Consider the following 23,467-nt stretch of genomic DNA (forward strand, 5'->3'; position numbering starts at 1 on the left):
TTGTGGCGGGCGACAAATTCTTGTCGATCGCCTCGGAGTTGGAGAGGGGGATGCCGGCACTTGGACAGGCAGGATTGCTGCCATGTCGGTGGCCTCATGGAGAGGCGGGATCGCTGCCAGATCGGCGGCATCGTGGTGCCAGATGTCCAGAGGAGGCATGATAACATGTGGAGAAGTGTGGCCAGGCGGTGGGCAGGGAACTTTTCGTAGTGCCCTCCTGTTGCGCCGTAGAATGAAGCCATCAGCCATTTGGACAATGAAGGACCTGGGTGCAGCCTGCCTGACGACAATAGCTGGGGCTGACCAACCTCCCTCAGGCAACTGGACGCGAACAACATCGTCTGGAGCCAGCGCAGGTAGATCCTTGGCATGAGCATCATACGTGATCTTCTGCTGGTCCCTGGATCGCTGCACTTTCTGCAGCACCGTGAGGCGGTCAAGGTCTGGAACATGAATGGCTGGAACAGTCGTCCTCAGGTTGCGGTTCATGAGCAGCTGCGCCGGAGACAAACCAGTCGACAGAGGGGTTTCCCTGTATGCCAACAGCGCCGGTTGAAGTCTGAGGCTGAGTCTGCAGCCTTGCACAGCAACCGCTTGACAATATGGACTCCTTTTTTGGCCTTCCGTTTGATTGCGGAGAATGGGGACTGGATGTGATGTGACTGAAGTGGTAGGATGTTGTCGAGGTCCGACTGTGATATGAGGTTCGCAGAAGCGCCAGTGTCCAATTTAAATCGGATGCGAGACTGGTTGACCGTGATGACGGCACACCACTCATCGTCAGGATCCACACTGAGGATCGAAAGGCAGTTGGCAGGCACAGTAGAGACCATCTAGCGTGTGGTGATGATGCCCACCCGATATGGAGAGTCGAGGCAGTCAGCATCGGGGTCCGTTGGGCTGTCTGGATCAGAATCCTGCATGCCTTGTTGTGCGCAGCGGACACGTCCCAGCGGGATCGCTGGCTGTTGTTCGGTGGAGCAGACCTGCAGAAAGCCGCGTAGTGGCCAGGCTTTCCACACTGTAGACATCGCCTGCCTTTGGCTGGACGTTGCCGCTTTAAATGGGCGGAGCCACAATTCAGACACGTCATGACGCTGACATCAGCACGTTCTGTGTGCCATCGTGCATGCGCAGTGCGGTCGGCCGGCTGACATTCGCGCATGCGCCTCAGGGTCTTCGGCCTCATCGTCCACCCTGTCGTGGCGTGCATGTGTGGGGACCCGAGAAAGGCACGTGAAACGGCCACTCTCCTAGATGCTCAGGCCTTGCATTTTTGCTATGGCCTGCACCCTTTCTACCTCGTGGGAGGCCAGCTTTGCAGTTTCTGCCGCCCTGATGCGGGAGTAGCGATTTCTGGCATGCTCATGGACAACGCACGTTTCGATGGCGATGGAGAGGGTTAACTGTTTGATTTTGAGGAGCTGCTCCCGCAGGGAGTCGGACTGGACCCCGAAAATGATCTGATCCCAGATCATGGAATCAGTCGTCGAGTCATAATTACATGACTGCGCTAGGATGCGGAGATGGGTCAAGAAGGACTGAAAAGGTTCATCCTTACCCTGAAGCCTCTGTTGGAAGATGTACCGTTCAAAGCTCTCATTCACCACAATGTCGCAGTGGCTGTCGAATTTCAGCAGAACTGTCTTGAACTTTGTATTGTCTTCGCCATCGGCAAACGTAAGCGAGTTATAGATGTGGATGGCATGATCCCCCACAGTTGACAGGAACAGTGCGATCTTTCTGGCATCCGATGCTGCCTCGAGGTCGGAGGCCTCGATGTACAGGAGGAACTTTTGTTTGAAGACTTTCCAGTTGGCGGCGAGGTTGCTGGAGATCCGGAGTTGCGAAGGAGGCTGGATCCTTTCCATGCTGCTGTATGGCTGCTTGCTGGTCATTGCAGATGCACTCGAGGTTGGTTCGTTAGGATTAATAGTACTCTGGTACCATGATGTGTTAAGTAAGTTGGTTCAACGTTGACTGCAACTGGATGCAGTGAAACTAGAAACAGGCTTCTGACACAGGAGATGGTCCAACACTGTTTTATTGAACTTCCTGATTGCTGTACATAGTCTGCTGTGAGTTGACACTCTATCAATCTAACTGATAACCTCCTACTGGCTTGACCAGACTAACTCTCTATCTCATGGTGATAGTGCTCACTGGCTTGTGCACTCTTACTATCTCAGTAGCTGCAACCTGTAGAGAGAGAGAGTCTTAATGTCCTGAGTGCTTTATAGTGGTGGTGTCCTGTCTGGTGATTGGTTTTTATGTGTCGTGTGTGTTCATTGGTTATCCTGTGTGTCAATCACTGCCTGACTGCATCTCATTATATACATGAGTGGATTATGACATACAAGAGAGGCATAAAGTTTGATCTACTGTACCCGGCTTGCCTATGGGTGACCTGTGGGGGCCAGGAGTGGTACTTCACAGGTCGGTGCAACATCGAGGGCTGAAGGGCCTGTACTGCGCTGTAATGTTCTATATTTCGCTTGGCGGAGGAGGCAGCAGACTTTATGAAGGAGAATAGATTGGCAGAAGGAGGACCTTAAATTTTGACTGGGGAGATCTGAACTATGTTCTGTAAATACTTTGGGTTGCGTTGTTCGGATTTATTTCGGGGTTTTTGCTTGTTTCTTTATATTTTTTCGGTCCCGTTTGGGGTTAGGCTGATATGTAGTTCTTTGTTAACGGAGGAGGGGTGGGTCTTTGGGTTCGGACCTTGGGAGGAACGGTTTGTTTGTTTTTACTTCGTGCCTTTGTTTCGATTGTTTTGAATGTTTGCACCAAGAGCAGTGGGGTGGGGGGGGGGGAATCAGTGGTGGGTAAGATGCTGGGCACCATGGGCTGGGGCTGCCAGGCTAGCTGAGCGGGCTAGTTTACAGAACAAAGTGGGGGGTGAGATTTCAACACCGTCCTGGATCCAAGGCTGGATCGGTCGAGTGCCAGGTCTGTGAAGGTATTAACTATGGCAAAGGAGCTGCGGGGGTTTATAGAGCGCATGAGGGGGGTTGATCCATGGAGATTTGGGAGGCCAAGGAGTAAGGAGTTTTCATTCTACTCCCATGTGCACAAGGTGTATTCCTGGATAGAATTCTTTGTGTTGTACAAAACGCTGCTGGCTGAGGTGTTAGATGCTGAATATTCAGCAATGGTGGCGTCAGACCACATGTCACAATGGGTAGACCTGCAAGTTAACAAAGGAAAGGTTCAGCGCCCGCAGTGGAGGCTAGATGTCGGGCTGTTAGCGGAGGAGGAGGTGTGCGAGCGGGTGAGGGAGGCCAATTGGGGATATATAAAGATCAATGACACAGGTGAGGTTTCGGCTGGGGTGGTGTGGGAGGCACTGAAGGCGGGTATTAGGGGGGAACTCATCTCAATTCGGGCCCATAAGGAGAAGGCGGAGCGGGTGGAGTTAGACAGGCTGGTAGGTGAAATTTTACAGGTGGCAAGAGGTATGCGGAGTCTTCAGATGACAGGCTTCTGAAGGAGCGTCAGAGACTGCAGCTGGAATTTGGGCTCCTGTCCACAGGTAAGGTGGAGGGACACCTTAGGAGGGTAAAGAGGGCGGTCTATGAGTATGGGGAAAAAGCCAGCAGGATGCTGGCGCATCAGCTGGAAACAGGAAACAGGAGGTGGCGAGAGAGATTGGGAAAGTAAGATACAGGGGGGGGGGGAAGGTGGTTTTGGATCCGGCGGGGGTGAATGATGTGTTTCGGGAATTTTATAGTGGATTGTATAAATCGGAACCCCCAACCGGGGAAAAAGGTATGAAGTGATTTTTGGGCGGCTTCGAGGTTCCAAGGATAGATGAGGAGTTGGTGGAGGGTTTGGGAGTCCCAATTGGGCTGGGAGAGGTTATAGACGGATTGGGGGCGATGCAATCGGGTAAGGCCCCGTGACCTGACGGATACCCGGCTGTGTTTTATAAAAAGTTTTCCAGGTTGTTGCGGCCGCTTCTGTTAAAGGCTTTTAATGAGTCCAAGGAGCTGGGAGTGCTCCTCCTAACATTATCGCAGGCATCAATTTCCCTTATTTTGAAGCAGGTTAAGGATCCGAAGAGTTGTGGGTCAAATAGGCCAATCTCCCTGTTAAATGTGGATGCGGAATTGCTGGCAAAGATCTTGGCCATGCGCAGAGAGGATTGTGTTCCGGGGGTAATAGGGGAGGACAAGGCGGAATTTGTGAAGGGATGGCACCTGACGTCCAACAGTAGGCGGCTCCTAAATGTAATAATGATGCCTGAGGAGGGGTGCGAGGTCGAGGTGGTGTTAGCCATGGATGCAGAAAAGGCCTTTGATCGGGTGGAGTGGAAGTACCTGTGGGATGTCCTGGGAGGTTTGGGTTGGGGCAGGGATTTGTTGATTGGGTCCAGTTGCTATATCAGGCACCAGTGGTGAATGTAAGGACCAACCGGGTTCGATCAGAGTATTTTAGTCTGTGCAGGGGGACAAGGCAGGGTGTCCACTCCCCCCATTACTGTTTGCCCTGGCCATAGAGCCTTTGACAATTGACAATGGCGCTGAGGTCATCGAATATTTGGCGGGGGATAGGAGAGGGGGGTGGGGGTTGGAACATAGGATCTCGCTCAATGCGCATGATTTACTCCTTTATATAATTGATCTGTTGGGGGGGAAATCGCAGGAATTATGGGATTACTGGAGGGATTTGGCCGGTTCTCAGGTTACAAACTGAATATGGGCAAGAATGAGGTTTTTGCGATCCAAGCAAGGGGACAGGAGAGGAGACTGAGGGAGATGCCGTTCAAAGTGGTGGGAAGGAGTTTTAGGTACCTTGGGATTCAAGTGGCAAGGGACTGGGGTCAGTTTCATAAGCTAAATTTGGGCAGGGTGATTGAGCAAATGAAAGCGGACTTCCGTAGGTGGGGCTTGCTCCCGCTGTCATTGGCGGGGAGGGTATAATCTGTGAAAATCAGTTCTCCTGAGATTGCTGTTTGTATTTCAGTGTCTCCTAATCGCAATCCCCAAGACATTTTTTAGGAAGATGAACGCGACGATCTCAGGTTTTATATGGGCCGGGAAAGCCCCGAGGGTGAAGAAGGTCCTTCTTGAGTGGGGGCGCAGTGAGGGGGTTTGGCCCTTCCAAACTTTATTAACTATTACTGGGCAGCCAATATTTTGCTGATTAGGAAATGGGTAGTGGGGGAGGGGTTGGTGGGGGGAGTGAGTGGAGGCGGCCTCTTGCAACGGCACGAGTCTGAAGGCTCTGTTCATGGCACCTCTGCCGTTCTCGCTGGCTTGTTACTCCACAAGTCCAGTCGTAGTGGTAGCCCTGAGAGTGCGGGGGCAATGGAGCCAACACACGAGACTGGAGCGGGTGTCGGTATGGTCACCGATCCGTGATAATCACAGGTTTACTCCGTAGGGGGGGGGGGCTTTAGGAAATGGCAGCGGGCAGGGATTCAGATTTGGGGATCTCATCATTGAGGAGGGTTTCCCGAGCCTGGAGGAGGAGTTTGAGTTACCGGGTGGGAACGGATTCCGGTACCTGCAGGTACGGGTTTTTGTCCGGAGGGAAGTTCCAAACTTTCCTCGCTAACCTCTAAGGGGACTACAGGATAAGGTGATGTCTAAAACAGGGGTTTGGGGGCGGGGGAAAGAGGGTCTCAGGAATATATAAGGAACTGATGGAGTGAGAAGGGGGTCCCAATCGGGGAGGTGAAGAGGAAGTGGGTGGAAGAGTTGGGAGGGGAATTGGAAGTCGGGCTATGGGAGAAGTTCCTGAGGAGAGTCAATGCATCCTCGTCGTGTGCCAGGCTTAGCCTGATCCAGTTCAAGGTGGTCCACGGGGCTCATATGACTGTGGCCCAGATGAGTAGGTTGTTTGAGGAGGTGGAGCACAGGTGTGGGCGCTGTGGGGGATGTCGGGCGAATCAGGTACATGTTTTGGGCTTGTCCGAAGCGGAGGGGATTTTGACAGGGATTTTCGGAAGTCATGTCAGAGGTCCTGGAAGGAAGGATGACTCAGAGTCCAGAGGTAGCAATAGTTTGAGTGTCGGAAGATCCGGGTCACCGGGGAGGTGGGCTCCCTGGTGGCCCGGAGACGGATTTTGCTGGGATGGAGGGACTCGGAGCCTCCAAAGTCAGGGGTGTGGGTCAGTGACATGGCAGGGTTTCTTAGGCTACAGAAGATTAAGTTTGCCTTAAGATGTTCAATACAGGGGTTCATTCGGAGGTGGCAGCCGTTCCTCGACTTCTTTAAGGAAAACTGACCGTTAGCAGGGGGGTGGGGGGGGGAAAGGGAGGCATGGAAGTGAAGAATAAGGGCAGGGAATCTAATATTTGGGTAGCTAGAAGTTAGGGCGGGGGGGGGGGGAAGTTGGGTATGTTATTGTGGGTTTTTTGCGTGTGCTGGACCGCTCTGTTGTTTAGAATGTTAAAATGATAAGTGCCTCAATAAAATATTTTCTAAAAAAAAGAATTGTTCCAGATTCCGAAATTGTGGCAGGCGCCGGTTTGATGCTGAATTGTGATGCTCCGCCTCCTCAAAAAACGGCATCAATGCAACACACGGCGTGCGTAGTTGCAACATTGTTCGCATATCATTAATCCCATCCACGATTCTCTGCCTCCAATGAGCCAAGTTCCCGACGGCGCGGTCCACGTGTGCTCTCACAAATTGTGAACCTTGCATGCAGGCTGCTGAGGGCGTACGGACAGTATCCAGCACCGTCATACTTCGCCTACAGCCACGCCGCTGGCCGGGAACTTCTGCCAGGGCCAGGAGTAGTGGGGGGTGGCCAGGAGGATAGAGTCGAGATAGACAGGTACACACCATTACTTCTCACAGAAGTGACTATTCTTCAGAAATAGGTCGAGAAACCCATTCCTGGGTTTTCTCATACTAAGGAAAATGGAGTTAAGTGAGCCCATTGCCATGGCTTACAACTGCAATGTAGAGGTCAAACATTTGTTTTTATAAATATTTTTATTGAAGTTTACATTTTTACACTGTACAGGAGAAGACTGTTGCAACTACGCGCGCGTGCGTCGCATTGATTACATTTTTCAGGAGGCAGAGGATTCAGCGTCAAACCGGCACCTGCCGCGATTTCGGCAAAGGGAACAATTCTTTTTTTTTTTTTTTAAAGAAAATATTTTATTGAGGCATTTATAATTTTAACATTCTAAACATCGGAACAGATCGTCAGCAATGACCTAAGAGTCCCCAGGCACAATGATCACAAGAAGGGACCCTGGGTTTCCAGCTCAGAGAAGATAGCCACATTGAGTGATCGTAGCCTGGCCAGCCACCTTCATTAAGGGAGGGTAAAAGCTGGAGCTCAGCTGTGCGTCTGAGTCATATTTTGTATGAGTGAGAGAATTTACCTGGGTAAAACGATTTAGTAATAAACTGGTCAAAGTGCCTGATAATTTACAGATAACAAGACATTGAGTCAATGAAGACAAATGATAGGTGAGCAGAACTTGGTGAGGTATAGGTAACAGCAGTATTTGAATGAGCTGGTTTACAGATCAAGACTGGATGATGGAGTATTTGAATAGTTGATTCTGAAACTGAGAAAATAAGGGTTTTAGCAGTCTGGTGGTAGAGGCAGATTATGTTAAAGGCAGCAATGCTTGTGATGTGGTGAATATTATATCGGCAGCTCAGTCACTTTACACTTATTTCACTTCAAATGGACAGTGTCCATTTATTCCTGACAACAGTGCTCTACCAATTTGCTGAACAATATTCTGACATCTGCTTGTGATAAATCTATATATTCAACATCTCCACTGTACATAGGATCACACAGTGAAGACAATTATAGGCTTCAAAGAGCACAGAAACAACAGCATTTTACAAGACCTGTTGGTTTATTGTGGATGTTGACAGCATGAATCAACTCATTCTTTTTGTATAGTACAGAGTAAATAGTAACCCAGGCTCTTAGGCATTTCCCAACTATTATACATAATACCATCAAAAAAACTAATGTATTATAAATTGGAATACAACTGAATTGTTCCCAAATCTTGGAGAAACAACTTGATGAAACCATTTGGTCTTTTCTTGCCTTTGTACAAGTGTAAGACAATATTTTCTGCATTAGGAATTATACTGCTTACATAATTCATGATATCTCAGTATTAAATAATGTTGCATAATTTGATTGAATACAGCTTAATCTAAATTACATTTCGCATGGAACCCAATCCTCGAGAATGAGTTTGTCAGCACTCTAATTGGCAACATTGAAACCTAATGCCCAGCAACATTGTCAAGGAAAACATGACTCAGGTCACAATGTTTAAAACTAAGAACGCCCATTTGGATACCGAACAAACAATTCCCACCTCACTCCTCTTTTTTTCTGTGAAATAAAATATAGGCTGCATTGTGTTCCTATAATGTGCAAATAAAATGTGCTACTCTTCCACTATTATAAATACTCAACAGTACAAATTCTGGTGGTGCATCATTGGATTGGGCAGAACATAATCAGCTGCTTTAGCCCACTACCCTATTCCAAATACTGCAGGTAGATTCATTAGTTTAGTTGTTCATGCCTCTATTAGCACTTAACTTGTCTAGAATAATGGTGCAGCCCTTCACTTTTCTATGAAAGAGTCAACAGACTGCTCTGGCCAACACATATAAGGATTAGAAATACTTTCTTAGTACATCCTTTACATTAGGCACTGGGTTCAACTATAACCATCCTTCTAGAATCAATTGTTCTCAAATTTGTTTAGCGAGCATGCAGTTTCTTGCAGGCAGAGGCATTTGAGTTATCTGGCAGGATTGCTGGGGCAGCTCAGAAAAAGTACCTACCCAAGATAACACCAGCATTGAGTTCATGGAGAACTGCCCAGTTCCTCAAGTGGAGTTCAGAATCATTGAGTTGTAATGGGGCAGAAACACAAGGTGCACACCATTTTTCAGCTAAGCATCCTATTCCATCCCATGAATTAGTGGAATTTCTGCACTGTGAAATATTATCAATTTGTATGTATAGAGGATGTGCTATTCCTCTGTTAGATACTAGAGTGTGTTATTTTCCTACAAGATCTCATTTTACCATAGAAACAGGGCATGTTATTATCCTAAAAGGTCTCCATTCCCCGTAGTTAACGTTATTTTCCTACAAGATGTATACTTATGAAGATTGATAGTTACAGTATAACCACAGCCTTATGATATATTCAGCCCTTGTGACTGTGGAACCAAGTGCTCAATTTTCTTCTGCTAATGTGAATCTAAATATAGATTAATCTAAATTAGTTGGCACTTTGGCTTAGATCGTACAACTGATCTAATATGGTATTTCCATGTAACATTGTTTCAGATACTGTAAGGTTCATAAAATGCTAATTAATTCACCTAATTCAAGCTGTATTACAGACTGCATTTTTATACCATTTTGATCACAACCTAAAAATGCCATTAGTGACATGTTTAAGCAAACTATAGTTTTAATAATTACAGTGTGATACCTAGCTATAGGGAACAGAACTCCCAGGCTCAATGTCTTGCCTGCAGAGAGAAAGTTGGAAATGTATCAACATTTTAAAAAGGCATTTTTGTATTTTACGTTTTCCACCCATCACCACCTTTAATTTCAAAGATGGGATGGTATGGTGCGGCCTGTGGATATAACCTTTCTCAATTCCTGAACAACAGAAGTTGCTTTTCTGAAGTGGCAGACTAGTTGGTTTCTACTCCCTTCTCCCAGAAGAGTAGGGCTTCTAATACCATTAGCAGCGGTCATTGCATAGGCAAGAACAAAGTCTCACATGCCAAAAGCTTGTTAAGGTGACATTCAAACAGGAGTCGACTGTGAGGAGCCTTAAACTCCGTAGACAATCAAGAACTTTTGCAGCTAAAAAAAAAAAATCTCTTTGGTTTTATAATTTATCAATATCTTTCTCTTTAAACAAAATGGTTGTGATCATTCAGCAGGGACAATGTCAGCAACTACAGTGTTGGGAATTTGCTCTCAAGCTGGAAGAATGTGACTTAGAAATTTGTAATGCTCAACTGTGCTTTTGGAGGAGTTTGGATATTCAGTTTCACACTGATCACACGATTTCTGCAATAATGAAACATTGCCATTTGTGATAGTCAATTGATAATCATTGCTCCATTCCCTGGTCTGAATGTGTTGCTTTCTTTCTGGAGTGTGGTTCCATTGGAATCATCAGCCCTCCGATGCCTCAACTAAGCCATTCTCCATGTGCAAAACTAGACAGTAAATGCCAAGTTGTCTGCCCATCGGGAGAGCAATATAACCAGGACTCAGGCTATCTTCACTTGGCAACCATACATAAGCACTCATTGGAAGGATCACCAGATAGTGTTGGAGGAAACCCAAGACAAAACCCTCTCCCTTATACAGGTGTGTTATTGCAAGTTGCAGCAACTCTACTCCTTCCCAGAGATGAAACTTAGGTTTTTCTGGTCTATACGTCTCACACATGCAGTGCACAAGCTCATGAACCACTAAGTGGGGGGCAATAATCAGTGAAAATATATTAAAAAGGACATCATCTATAGAGAAAAACAAATCTAAGCTAAGGAATAAGGCTCATTTTATATTCAGATACAGACTTTTATGAAGCCAATATAGAACTTAAAAAATAGGAAAAATAAGCCATGTGGTCCCTCTATGCTGCTCGTCACACAGTGGAATGCAGGTTGCCTGCAGGTTTAGCACACCGATGTGCTTGGTCTCGAGTAATTTACTAGATATACCGGTTTAAGCTATAGGTTTCATTGCCAACTCAATGCACGTTGCACCACAAGCCTTAAAGATTCCAAAGACATCTATATCATTGTTAAATACCTCCAATTCCCCTCACTAAATTACACATATATATATATAAATATATATATATATAGTTTATCAGTATCACAAATTTTAAGGGAATACAGCTGAAAGAAAATACTCAATATTAAAATCCCTCACCCAAAATAACTCCTCAGAGCTCCAAAATGATAACATACTGAACTATACCAACACATTATAACAGAGGCCAACAAAAGCACCTAAAGCAGCAATAGTAGCTGGTCCATGTATTCTTTATTCTTTCTTTAATACTTTAGGGTGGAAGGACCAACCACAATTCTTGTTTTTCCAAAGTTAATCTTTGAAAGGGTTTCCTGTTGCGTGGCTCTGTACACTTTCTATTCCAGCAGTGAGTCACACACTATAGAATAATGTAAAACAAAGCCTGAATTCCTTCCTGGAACCTGTCCACCTTCCAATGTTTGTATTAGCATAGCTGCAAAATGATTGATTTCCACATGTAGCATTGCTCACCAGATTCTCCAGCTTTAATGTTTATTGGCAAATTGGAGAATATCCAGGGATCCACAGAGGAACTATTCTATGTATAAGCAACGATCACTGTATTTTAAAAAAAAACTCCACAAAGATCTTGGGATCTTTTCCTTTTGCGCTGGCTTACTGATGTAGCTGAATAGCTTTTGACTCCCCAGTAGAAAACCAGAATTGAGGGGCAAAGTGTGTCTCTCCATAGAATTCCCACAGTGCAGGAGGCCATTCAGCTCATCAAGTTGGCACCAACCCTCCGAAAGAGCACTCTATCTAGGCCCATTTCCCTGCCCTATCCCCGTAACCCTGCGTATTGATCATGGCTAATCCACTTAATCTGCAAATCTTTGGATGTAGAAGGAAACCAGAGTACTCAGAAACCCATGCAGACACAACGAGAATGTGCAAACTCCACACAGTCATCCAAGGCCGGAATCATATCCGGGCCCCTGCCGTTGAGAGGCAGCATTGCTAACCACAGTGCTACTATGTGGGTGAAAAACATTTTGTTCAGGTGTATCTGTGGGACGCCCAGATGACTTTAACATTGGTTTGTTTACAGAGGTTTGTTTACAGAGGCAACTGGACAGATGAGTCATATGGGTCTGGGTGGGTTGCCTTGGTGCCATAAGGAAAAATACTTCACTTACCTACTGGGGCCTTCATTGGGTGTCATAAAGATTCCACTAGTCAGTGTGACCATGATGGTTCTGGCTAGGAGGTTATTAAAATCACCTCATAGTCCTATCTTAGTGATCGGACCCTGATTCACGTATTATAATGAAGCATTTTCCTGAATCAGGCAGCTGCCTCAACCACCCAACATTTCAACAGCTTGAGAGGTGGAATCAAAGCAGGAAAAATAGCTGCTCAATTTGAATTCTGTTCTGCCTGGGCGGAGGGAGTTAAAATGAGTGAATTTTCTTTAATGACTTGCCATTTAACAAATCTCCCAAAATTTTCCAAGTTTACAAACAAATCACTTTAATTTTAGCCAGGCAATCAAGAATTTGACACCAAGCTCCAGTTGAGAGAGTTAAAGCCTTTTTCTGTTGACATTGGTAGAACTCTCCAGTGCTGCCTAAATTCAGGAGAGATGGAGACAAATTAATAGAATTTCAGGAGCCATAAAAGGTGGGAATCAAAGCCAAGAAAACCTCGACCACTGACAAATTTTTAAAAAAAGTTCATAAAACATGTTGAAATTAGCATCTTCAGCTTGTTAAAACTTCTGCTTTTAATTTTAGTAACCATAACATTGACTTTCTGATGGCAGTGTTTTGATCTTTTAAAAAATAAATATTTCTGCGAATTGTGATCACATGGTAAAAGATGCAAGTCCTGGAATGGCACTAAGAGGAAAGAAAAACCCATCATATTTTTACAAGTGGTCTTCAGCAAGTGAAATTAATTTATATGGTCTATATTGGGATGGAAGACTTCAATATACAAGGGGAACATTTCCAAATGCGCACTTCTTTTGTGGAACCTCACAAATTTGGAAGTAAGTTTTAGCAATTTGCGAATATGTAGGTAGCCCATGGTTTCATTGGATAGAAACTAAGCCTGTGTGTGAAGCCAGTTAACGAATCTCTGCGCCGAGAGTGAACAATACAAAATTAACCCTGTAATGCTAGCCCATATCACTGCCACTGCCCATGTGGGGGAAAGTGCCGCTTCAAACTATTCGCAGCCACTTGGCACAAACGCAGATGGAATTCCATATGCACGTGCCCCTTTGATATTACGTGCATTATCATCAAAGAAAATGTGAGGTTGGATGTGGGACAAAAGTGGGCCTTTTGGAGACCCTGCCATAAAGAAAGCTTCATCTATCTTGAGTCCCCAGTTACGCAGTGTTTTAATCGCTCGTATACCCATGTCATTGCCACTTCTTGCAGTCACCAGGTACGTGTTGATCGGGTCATTCTCTGGGCTAAACTTCTTTTTCATCTCTCCAAGAATCATGGCAAACTCCTTCAAAGGGCCCTATCAACAGAACAGTTAAATTATTAATAGGATAACAATGAGCTTTTAAGAAGTTAACAAATATATTAAAGAAATGTGTTGCGGGTTTATGTAAAATTTAATGAATTACACCAACTACATATGGTAAGTGACAAGCCCACACTTAAATGGCTATTTTATTTATTTTGTTCCTTTCCTACTTTGAAGCTGCTTACTCACCCTTGGAAACAGCTCACGGACTCACTCTGAGAGCTTGGATAATAATTCAGAGATTCTACAGCGAATGTCATCAGAATTTCATATGTTTTTGTTCTAGGGATGAAGGTATTCCTGACAATTGCCGTCGAGAATTGCCCTGGAGAAGATGGTGGTGAGCCACCTCCTTGAGCAGTTGCACCCTGTAGGTACACCCACAGTGCAGTGATGAAATGAGTGGACACCTCACAGTCAACTCTGATAATCTCATAAATCAAAGTCAACATATAATTATTTTGCAGGAAGTGTGGATAGTGATCAGGAGCAGAAATTTGAATTGATGCTCCCCCGACTCCCGAACATAGCGGTATTGAGGCAATTGTGGTACTTTTATCACCGGCCCAGATCAGCTATGTCACCTCCATAGCATGCTGATGGACGAACACCAGCATGGGTGTTAATTGATTAAGGGCAAGTTATTGTTCTGCTTGCACAGATTTCCAATAAATTCCATGCTATATATTAAAAGAAGCATAAACCATTGTTAATCCGCAAAATGGTGTAGATTGTGAAGTGGCATGTGGCGCAGTGGTTAGCACTGGGACTGCGCTGCTGAGGACCCGGGTTCGAATCCTGGCCCTGGGTCACTGTCCATGTGGAGTTTGCATATTCTCCCCATGTCTGTGTGGGTTTCACCCCCACAACCCAAAGATGTGCAGGTTAGGTGGATTGGCCACGCTAAATTGCCCCTTAATTGGCAAAAAAATTGGGTACTCTAAAATTTTTTTTAAAAAAATGGTGTAGACTGTGGCCTCATGCTTTTTCCGCAATTTCTCCTTCCTTTCTTGAAAGAATTATGAATTATTTTAGCATGGGTAAAAAAAGATGGACTCGTGCAAGTCCATCAGCAAGTTTACATTACGACATCAATAAAGGAAGCGAAGCTGGAAAAGAGGAAGGAACTAAAGGGGAGCTTTGACCGGCTATCTACCAGGGAGGTGGTGTGCCAACTGAGGCGAGCAAGGGGTGCAGTTTACGAACATGGAGATGAGGCATGAGTATGTTAGCAGGTCAGCTCTGGGGGGGGAAGTAGCGGCAAGGGAAATTGTTCAGGCGAGGGATAGGGCAGGGAAGCTGGTGGAGGCCCCGGATCTGATTAACAAGGTTTTTGAGGAATTTTATGAGAGGTTGAACAGGTCAGAGCCACCTGGGGGAGACTGTGAGATGCAGGAATTTCTAGATGGGTTGGAGTACCTGAGGTTAGGGGGTGGGGGACAGGGCTACATTAGAAGGAGCGATAGTGAAGCAGGAGATAAAGGATCGATTGGGAGGGTGCAGTCGGGGAAGGTGGTGGGGCCGGATGGGTTTCTGGTGGAATATTATAAAAAATTCAAGGATAAGCTGGCACCCCTGATGGTGGGGATGTTTGAAGAGGCGATAGGGAAGGGGGTGTTGCCACAAACTTTGGGGCAGGCATCGATTTCCCTGTTGCTAAAAAAAGATAAGGATCCGACGGAGTGTGGGTTGTATAGGCCCATATCGCTTCTGAATGTGGACGCAAAAGTATTGGCGAAGGTACTGGCGGGTAGGCTGGAGGAGTGCCTCCCGAAGGTGACAGGTGAAGATCAGACGTGGTTCGTGAGGGGGAGGCAGCTCTTTTCAAACGTTAGACGGGTATTGAACGACGTTATGGCACCGGCAGAGGGGAAGGAAACAGAGGTGGTTGTGGCACTGGACGCTGAGAAGGCGTTTGACTGGGTAGAATGGGGGTACTTGATGGCAGTTCTGGAGCGGTTTGGGATTGGACCAAGATTTGTGAACTGGGTAAAGCTACTGTATAAGGAGCCGAGGGCGAGTGTCCGCACAAACAACATCAACTCGAGATACTTTTCTCTCCACAGTGGGACTAGGCAGGGATGTCCGATGTCCCCCTGCTGTTTGCACCCGCGATTGAGCTGTTGGCCATCGCATTAAGAAGTTCGGGGGCATGGGAAGGAATAGTGCGGAGGGGGGGGAAATAGAGCATAGGGTGTCCTTATATGCCGATGATTTGCTGTTATACGTGGCGGAACCTAGTGTGTTGAAAGGGGGACTATTGGAGCTGCTTTGACTGTTTGGGTCTTTCTCGGGGTACAAACTAAATCTAGACAAGAGTGAGTATTTTGTGGTGTCTCGGCCAGGGGTGGGGACTGCCATTCCGTGGGCAGGGACTCACTTTAGGTACCTGGGAGTGCAAGTTGCTACTACCGAGGGGAAGGCGAGCAGGGGGTTTGGGCCTTCCGAACCTGATGCATTACTACTGGGAGGCGAATGTGGAGAAGGTGCAGAGCTGGTTCAGAGGGGTTGACTCCCAGTGGGTCAGAATGGGGGAGAGTTTGTGCAGGGGGTCGGGACTGAAAGCACTAGCAACAGCGCCGCTCCCGATAGCCCTGGGGAAGTACTCAGGGAGTACGGCAGTAATAGCTTCATTGAGAATTTGGAGCCAGTTTCGCCAACACTTCGGGTTGGGAGCAGGGTCAAGTAAATGCCGATTCCGGGAAATTACAGATTTGAGCCAGGGAGGTGGAAATTTTCGGAAATGGGAGGAGAAGTGGATTAAGACACTAAAAGATTTGTTTCTTAGGGGTCGGTTTGCAGGGCTGAAGGAGCTGGAAGCGAAGTATGGACTGGAGCAGGGGGAAATGTTTTGATACATGCAGGTTCGAGATTTTGCCAGAAAGGAGATACAGAGCTTCCCGGTGGAGCCGGCCTCCACATTGCTGGAGGAGGTGCTGACGACAGGGGGACTGGAGAATGGGGCAGTGTCAGAGGTTTTGGAAGAGGAGAACGCACCACTGGAAGGGATCAAAGCAAAGTGGGAGGAAGAGTTGGGAGAGGTTTTGGAGGAGGGGTTCTGGTGTGAGGTGCTCTGGAGAGTGAATGCCTCCACCTCGTGCGCGAGGTTGGGGCTGATACAACTGAAGGTGGTATACAGAGCACACCTCACGAGGGCGAGGATGAGCCAATTCTTTGAAGGAGTAGAAGGTGTGTGTGAACGTTGCGGGGGAGGGTGTGCGCGAATCACGTTCATATATTTTGGTCCTGTCCAAAGCTAGAGGATTACTGGAAGGAGGTTTTTAGGGTAATTTCTAAAGTGGTGCACGTGAAACTGGACCCGGGCCCCCGGGTGGCCATATTCGGGGGGTCGGACCAGCCAGGGTTGAAAGTGGGTGCAGAGGCAGATGTTGTAGCCTTTGCCTCGTTGATCGCCCGAAGGTGGATCCTGATGGGATGGAGAGCAACCTCTCACCCTGTGCCCTGGCGTGGCGGGGGACTTGTTGGAATTCTTGACTCTTGAGAAGGTTAAGTTTGAACTGAGGGGAAGGATGGAGGTGTTCTACAATTCATGGTCATTATCCATTATGCACCGCCAAGAACTGGATAACATCGAACATTAGTTGGGGGGGGGGGGGGGGGGGGGGGGGGTGGGAGGCGGTGTGTGTTAATGGTGACTATGGGTGATTCCGGATTCCTTTTTGTCATTTGTTTGTGTGAACATGTGGACTAATGTTTGGGGTTTGGAGGGAGGATGGGATCATTGTTATTGATATGGGGATTGACATATTTGTTACTGATTATTGTTTATTGTTGGTGGGTGTAAATTTGGGAGAAAATGTGAAAAAGGAGAATAAAAAAAAATATATTTTTTAAAATAGAGGAAGAGAACAACAGAAGTGAACTCAGCATACAGAACTAAGTCAGATGACTCATATCCCTGCTGTTTGCACTAGTGTTGGAGATATGGGGTGTCATTTTCCGACCCCCCGCCGGGTTGGAGAATCGCCGGGGGCTGCCGTGAATCCCGCCCCCGCTGGTTGCCGAAGTCTCCGGTACCGGATATTCGGCGGGGGGCGGGAATGGGGCCCCCCCGCTGGATTCTCCGGCCCGGATGGGCCGAAGTCCCGCCGATAAATTGCCTGTCCCGCCGGCGTGTGATTTAACCACCTTTTGAACGGCGGGACAAGGCGGCGTGGGTGGGCTCCGGGGTCCTGGGGGGGACGCGGGGCGATCTGGCCCCGGGGGGTGCCCCCACGGTGGCCTGGCCCGTGATCGGGACCCACCGATCCGTGGGCGGGCTTGTGGCGTGGGGGCACTCTTTCCCTTCCGCCTCCGCCACGGTCTCCACCATGACGGAGGCGGAAGAGACTCCCTCGACTGCTCATGCGCGTGAAACTGTCAGCGGCCGCTGACGCTCCCACGCATGCGCTGCCCCGATATGTCATTTCCGCGCCAGCTGGCGGGGCAATAAAGGCCGTTTCCGTCAGCTGGCGGGGCGGAAATCCCTCCGGCGTTGGCCTAGCCCCTCAATGTTGGGGCTCGGCCCCCAAAGATGCGGAGCATTCCGCACCTTTGGGGCGGCGTGATGCCCGTCTGATTGGCGCCGTTTTGGGCGCCAGTCGGCGGACATCGCACCGTTTGGGGAGAATTACGCCCATGATATGAGACATTAAGTCAAGGATCTTGTCTGTCCTCATGTGGATGGCCTCTCTGATGTCCTGCTAAATATCTATCCCTCAACCAGCATCAAGTGAAATAGAATTGTTAACAGCCACCATTATTGCATTGATGATTATGGGACGTTGTGTGCACCAATGGGCTGTCTTGATGCTGCTTTTTCAACAGAGCATATTGTTTATGTCTTCCCTTTCCCTTGCTAAAACTCGCGGGAAGGCACTATTTGAAGTATTTGTAATTTTCTTTTTACAAGTTTAGAGTACTAATTTTTTTTTTCAATTAAGGGGCAATTTAGCTTGGCTAATCCACCTACCCTGCGCATCTTTCAGTTCTTAGGGTGAGACCCACACAGATACGGGGAGAATATGCAACCACCACATGAACAGTGACCCAGGGCTGGGATCGAACCCGGGTCCTCAGTGCCATGAGGCAGCAGTGCTAGCCACTTTGCCACCATGCTGCCCAGTATTTGGAATGTTGTACTCTTTCCGAAACTAAAGGTTATTTGCATTCTTTAATGATCTCATGTGTTCGTTGGTTGTCCTCCTCACAGCAGACTCCCTTGTTGGGGAAAAGTATGTGTGGCTAAGATGCTGAGCAAGTGCGCAATGTTAGTGTGGATGAATGTATGAAGAATGTGTGTGGATATAGGAAATGAAAATGAAAATCGCTTATTGGCACAAGTAGGCTTCAATGAAGTTACTGTGAAAAGCCCCTAGTCGCCACATTCCGGCGCCTGTTCGGGGAGGCTGTTACGGGAATTGAACCGTGCTGCTGGCCTGCCTTGGTATGCTTTTAAAGCCAGCGATTTAGCCCTGTGCTAAACAATCCTGTAACCAAACAGTATGGGGATGTGACATGGGAGTGTCCCTTTAAAAAAGGTTTTTGTCTTATAACATGGCTTCAGTGATGTCATTTTGTGGGTGGAGCTGAGCTGTGGCCTTGAGATTTGTTTTAACTTCACTTTCCTTTTGACTGCTGTGGACTACAGACAGAGAAAATAAGTGTTTTGGCCTGTCTCTCTCTATTTTCATTTTAAAGAGCTGTTCCAGTGAAGAAAAACATTGATTACAGCTACCTGTTTTGGTAACTTAAAATTTGTAGATTGCTTTCCGGAAGGATTTAAACCTGCTGGTGAGACGGGGTCAGAAAGCCAGTCTTATTCAAGTAAGAATGCAGAGTGCTGGGCCACGCCCTTGAAAAGGGGTTTTGGGGATTTTGTTTTTGAATTGGAACAGTTAAGGGGGAATTCATTAGTGTTATGCATTGATTACTGTAGCTGGGTGGTGTCTTTATGTTTGTAATTGATAAAAGTTCTTGCTGTGTGTTTACATAAATGTTAACTAAATTCTTAGAATAAAGCTTGTTTTGATTAAAGGGTCTAGGGAGACTGTTGAATCACACCTGAAGGGAAGGCTCTTGTGCTCATCTTAACCAAATTCAACATAAAAGGTTAGGTCAGGTGAAGTCTATCTTTCAGACCTGTTGGCGCTCTTCTCACTACTCACTGAAATCTCTGCGCTGCTTCACATTACTCCACAACATAAAAACACACACTCCTGCTCAACTCCCCTCCCAGGACAAACTTATTCCAAATTCCCCTTCCCAACAACACATCACACATACGGGCTGGTTTAGCACGATAGGGGCTGGTTTAGCACAATAGGGGCTGGTTTAGCACAATAGGGGCTGGTTTAGCACAAGAGGGGCTGGTTTAGCACAGGGCTAAATTGCTGGCTTTGAAAGCAGACCAAGGCAGGCCAGCAACACGGTTCAATTCCCGTACCAGCCTCCCCGAACAGGCACAGGAATGTATACGGGTCCAGCAAAAATATGGACATGTAGTCCATATTGCCTACGAATACAGTAACTTCATTTGAAGCCCAACTTGTGACAATAAGCGATTTTCATTTCATTTCATTCACATCTCCTTTTCCTCACTCACTTGAAGCCCCTCTTGGCAACCCCCTTTTTCCCACATGCACTCTGCTGTCTCTCGCTCTTCTCCCCAGACCTGTCAGGTCTATCAGACCACCCCATTTGACCTCCCCAGACCTGTCAGGTCTATCAGACCATCCCCTTTGAACCTACCCATATGTCCTCCCTTTTTAACTTGTGCTTGGACCTGATTTCCCCCCCCCCCCACCCGAGGGTGATGCCACTAACAAACTCACCCCCTTGCCGACTAGCCTGTCAGATCTGCACCCAGATTCTGTCCCAACCCAACCGACATAGACATAGAATATACAGTGCAGTAGGAGGCCATTTGGCCCATCGAAACCAACCCACTTAAGCCCTCGCTTCCACCGAATCCCCCTAACTTAATAACCCCTCCTAACCTTTTTTTGGACACAAAGGACAATTTAGCATGGCCAATCCACCTAACTGCACGTCTTTGGACTGTGCGAGGAAACCGGAGCACCCGGAGGAAACCCATGCAGACATGGGGAGAACGTGCAGACTCCGCAGACAGGGAAGCGAACTCAGCAGGGAATCGAACCTGGGACCCTGGCACTGTGAAGCTACAGTGATAACCACTACGCTACCGTGCCTAATCACACTCAAAAAACATGTGCCACAGACCCTAGTTTCTCCCCCAATTTCACTAGACATTCTTTCCTGCTACTAATGCTCAACCTGTACTTTCTTGAGCGAGGTAGGCTGGGTCCAGCAAAAATATGGACATGTAGTCCATATAATCATGTGACTCTACAATGAGATTGGCTGGCTCTAGGCTGCATTTCTAATAAGTTCAATAAAGACTCTCATTGAGTACACACTGAAGTAGTACAACTGTCCTTATACATGAAACAGTTTACCTTCATGTGACCCATGGCAGATTTGCTGCTCCATTCATTGCCTACTTGACTGTGGGATGTTGATCAAAGTTGGTTTATATCACTGCTTGTTCTCCTCCTCACTAGTGAAACAAAATTCTTTTTTGGACATAGGTCTATTCCTAAAGGGCATAGAGCATGTGAAAAGAGTCGATCTGTAATTTTAAGTAGAATGATCTGCCCTATTTTATCCTCCTTCAACTCCCTGTTGGCAAGTGTACACCCTCTACTCAAAAACTACCCAGATGGCATGTCTGAAATTAGACACCAGCACAATAATAATAATAATCTTTATTAGTATCACAAGTAGGCTTACATTAATACTGCAATGAATTACTGTGAAAATCCCCGCGTCGCCACACTCCGGCGCCTGTCCGGTACACCGAGGGAGAATTCAGAATGTCCAATTCACTTATCAAGCACATCTTTCGTGACTTGTGGGAGGAAACCTGAGCACCCAGAGGAAACCCACGCAGACACGGGGAGAGCGTGCAGACTCCGCACTGACAGTGACCTAAGCCAGCAAACGAACCCGGGTCCCTAGCCCTGTGAAGCAACCATGCTAACCACTGTACAACCATGCCGCCCTAACATTAAAGAGCTCCAAGATAAATCACATGTGAAAAGATTATGATCTGTGCCAGCTACGACTACTGATCTAATAGGCACATCTACCAATTGCACTTCTCCATTACCCTGCCTGCGGAATTGCCATTGCTAGGTTAATGTGTTAACAGGTGCTGGGATGCAGCTAAGGTGCTTCAGGTCATCTGTGAGGCATAAATGCAGAGTGCAGAGAACATGGTCAAGCAATGAAGCAAAATTTTGAATATCATGCAACAATTTCTGATCGAACAAGAAACCTCACCTCTCCAATAGGAACATGCTCCCTGTCCTTCTCATACTTGATGACCGCATCCAGACCCTTCTCTTTGAATACAACATCAGTCTCATCTGAGAACAACACTGAGTCCCCATCAAATGCCACCTTCAGATGTTCCTGTGCTGTCTGATACTGTTGATGCAGCATTAGAGCTGCAGGAATGTCTTTAGGGAAAAAAACTTGCATTTTAATTCATACATGAATGGGATGTATGCATTTGTTTTCTACATTCCAAATAGGACTACACTTCAAAAGTACTTAATAGACTATAAGAACTGTAAATGTCCAGTGATCATGAAAAGAAATGTAAGTCTTCGTTTTTTTCTTTATGACTATATTTATGGGGCCAGCAAATCTCAGCTTCAAGATCACAGTTGAGCTCCATGCTCCAGAACTTGGATGAAGAAATAAAAATTAGCCAGGCAGTCCTTATTCCTCAGAAAGAGCTGCTCAGGGGGATAACATGTACCCCAGGAATGTGAGGAATGAGGGTACTCACATTTCCACAAGGTACACTTCGTTCCTGCTGCAGCAGCTATTCTGGGTGCACATTGTACCTTGCAATTATCGGAGAGTATCTCTCAATCCCTTGTACAAGAGTCTCATTCCCTTCTCTGGGTGTCTTTCAATCACCATTTTCATCCTCCCGATATCTCTTATTCAAAAATCTAATCCTGCTCCCATTAACCCCACAAATTATTTGGTGAAATTTCTGGTGCAAAGACCTCAAGGAGCCCTTCTTTCTCTGTATAACGCACACACTTCACAAATCCAGACACTTGCCTTTTTTCAGTGCGTTGCAAACTGCAGATTCACATGCTGAAAGGAACAGCTTCACATTGTTTGAATGCAAGTACTTTGAAGGATCGCTTCCATTTAGAAAACAAAATTTGCTAATCTCCAAACCTAGGAATAAAAGATGCAGACTCTTATCAGCAATTTGGATCAACAGCAGTTGCACTTCCAGATGGGGCCCTGTTGCCATGTTAACCTTTCTACCCGTTCCTAAATTGGCGTCAGCCGTGGCTCAGTCAGTAGTGCTATCGCCTACATCAGGAGATTGTGGGTTTAAGTCCCACTACTGAGTCTTGAGCACAAAATTTAGGCTGGCATCTCCCATTGTACTGATGGGGTTTTGCACTTTTAGAGGTGCTGTTCCAAGTGAGACGTTAAACTAAGGCCCTGTCCACACTATCAGGTTGAAGTAAAAGATTTGAAGAGCTGGAAACCCTTACCAGTGTCTTGGTCAACATTTATCCTTCAACATACATTGATAAACCAGGCCATTTATTTCATTGCTGCTGTGGAATCTTGCTGTGTGCAACCTGGCTGTGCATTTCTCACATCACAACAGTGACTACACTTCAAAAGTACTTTGTTGGCTGTAAATGCTGCCTACTTAACCTCCAAAAAAAGATAGAGGCTCTTATTAGTCACAACATTCAACTTAGTGACACAGCCAAGAAATATGGAAACCCAGCTTGCACAGATCCTGTACTCCAACATCGTCGAGATTAGTTGTTGAAATCTCGTTTCTCTGGTTCAGGGCTTCACTAGGCTACATGTAGATGGTGAAAGAAAATCCATGCTAGCTCCAAGGTTTTATGCATCAGGCTGTTTCGAGCCATGATGAAGCCATCCTACTGCCAAGGATTCCAGTTACCAAATGTTACTACAAATATTCAGAGCATTCAAATAATTACTGTAATAACTGCAAATGTTTACGACTAACTCATCAGCATAACATTTCAGGGCATTAATATTGGAGATCCCGCAGCTACAGTA

General features: G+C 46.6%; 1 protein-coding gene across 6 annotated transcripts in view; it reads right to left on the reverse strand.

The window, feature by feature from the left end:
- Positions 1 to 6,966: 6,966 nt before the first annotated feature.
- The window catches only part of LOC140384530 (cytosolic 5'-nucleotidase 1A), a 70,931-nt gene continuing 54,430 nt past the window's right edge, over positions 6,967 to 23,467 (reverse strand). For 4 of the 6 annotated variants that reach the window (XM_072466305.1, XM_072466304.1, XM_072466301.1 and 1 more), the window contains 3 exons: positions 22,466 to 22,588; positions 21,668 to 21,846; positions 7,826 to 13,294 (listed from right to left, as the gene is read on the reverse strand). In XM_072466305.1, the coding sequence (XP_072322406.1) occupies positions 12,989 to 13,294; positions 21,668 to 21,846; positions 22,466 to 22,588 (608 nt within the window). In that variant the 3' untranslated portion in view covers positions 7,826 to 12,988. Of the gene's footprint in view, positions 7,542 to 7,825; positions 13,295 to 21,667; positions 21,847 to 22,465; positions 22,589 to 23,467 lie in introns of those variants that run through there. The other 2 variants (XM_072466302.1, XM_072466303.1) reach the window with 2 other exon arrangements.

This window comes from Scyliorhinus torazame, chromosome 10 (genome assembly GCF_047496885.1).
Source record: "Scyliorhinus torazame isolate Kashiwa2021f chromosome 10, sScyTor2.1, whole genome shotgun sequence".
Classification (NCBI taxonomy): domain Eukaryota; kingdom Metazoa; phylum Chordata; class Chondrichthyes; order Carcharhiniformes; family Scyliorhinidae; genus Scyliorhinus; species Scyliorhinus torazame.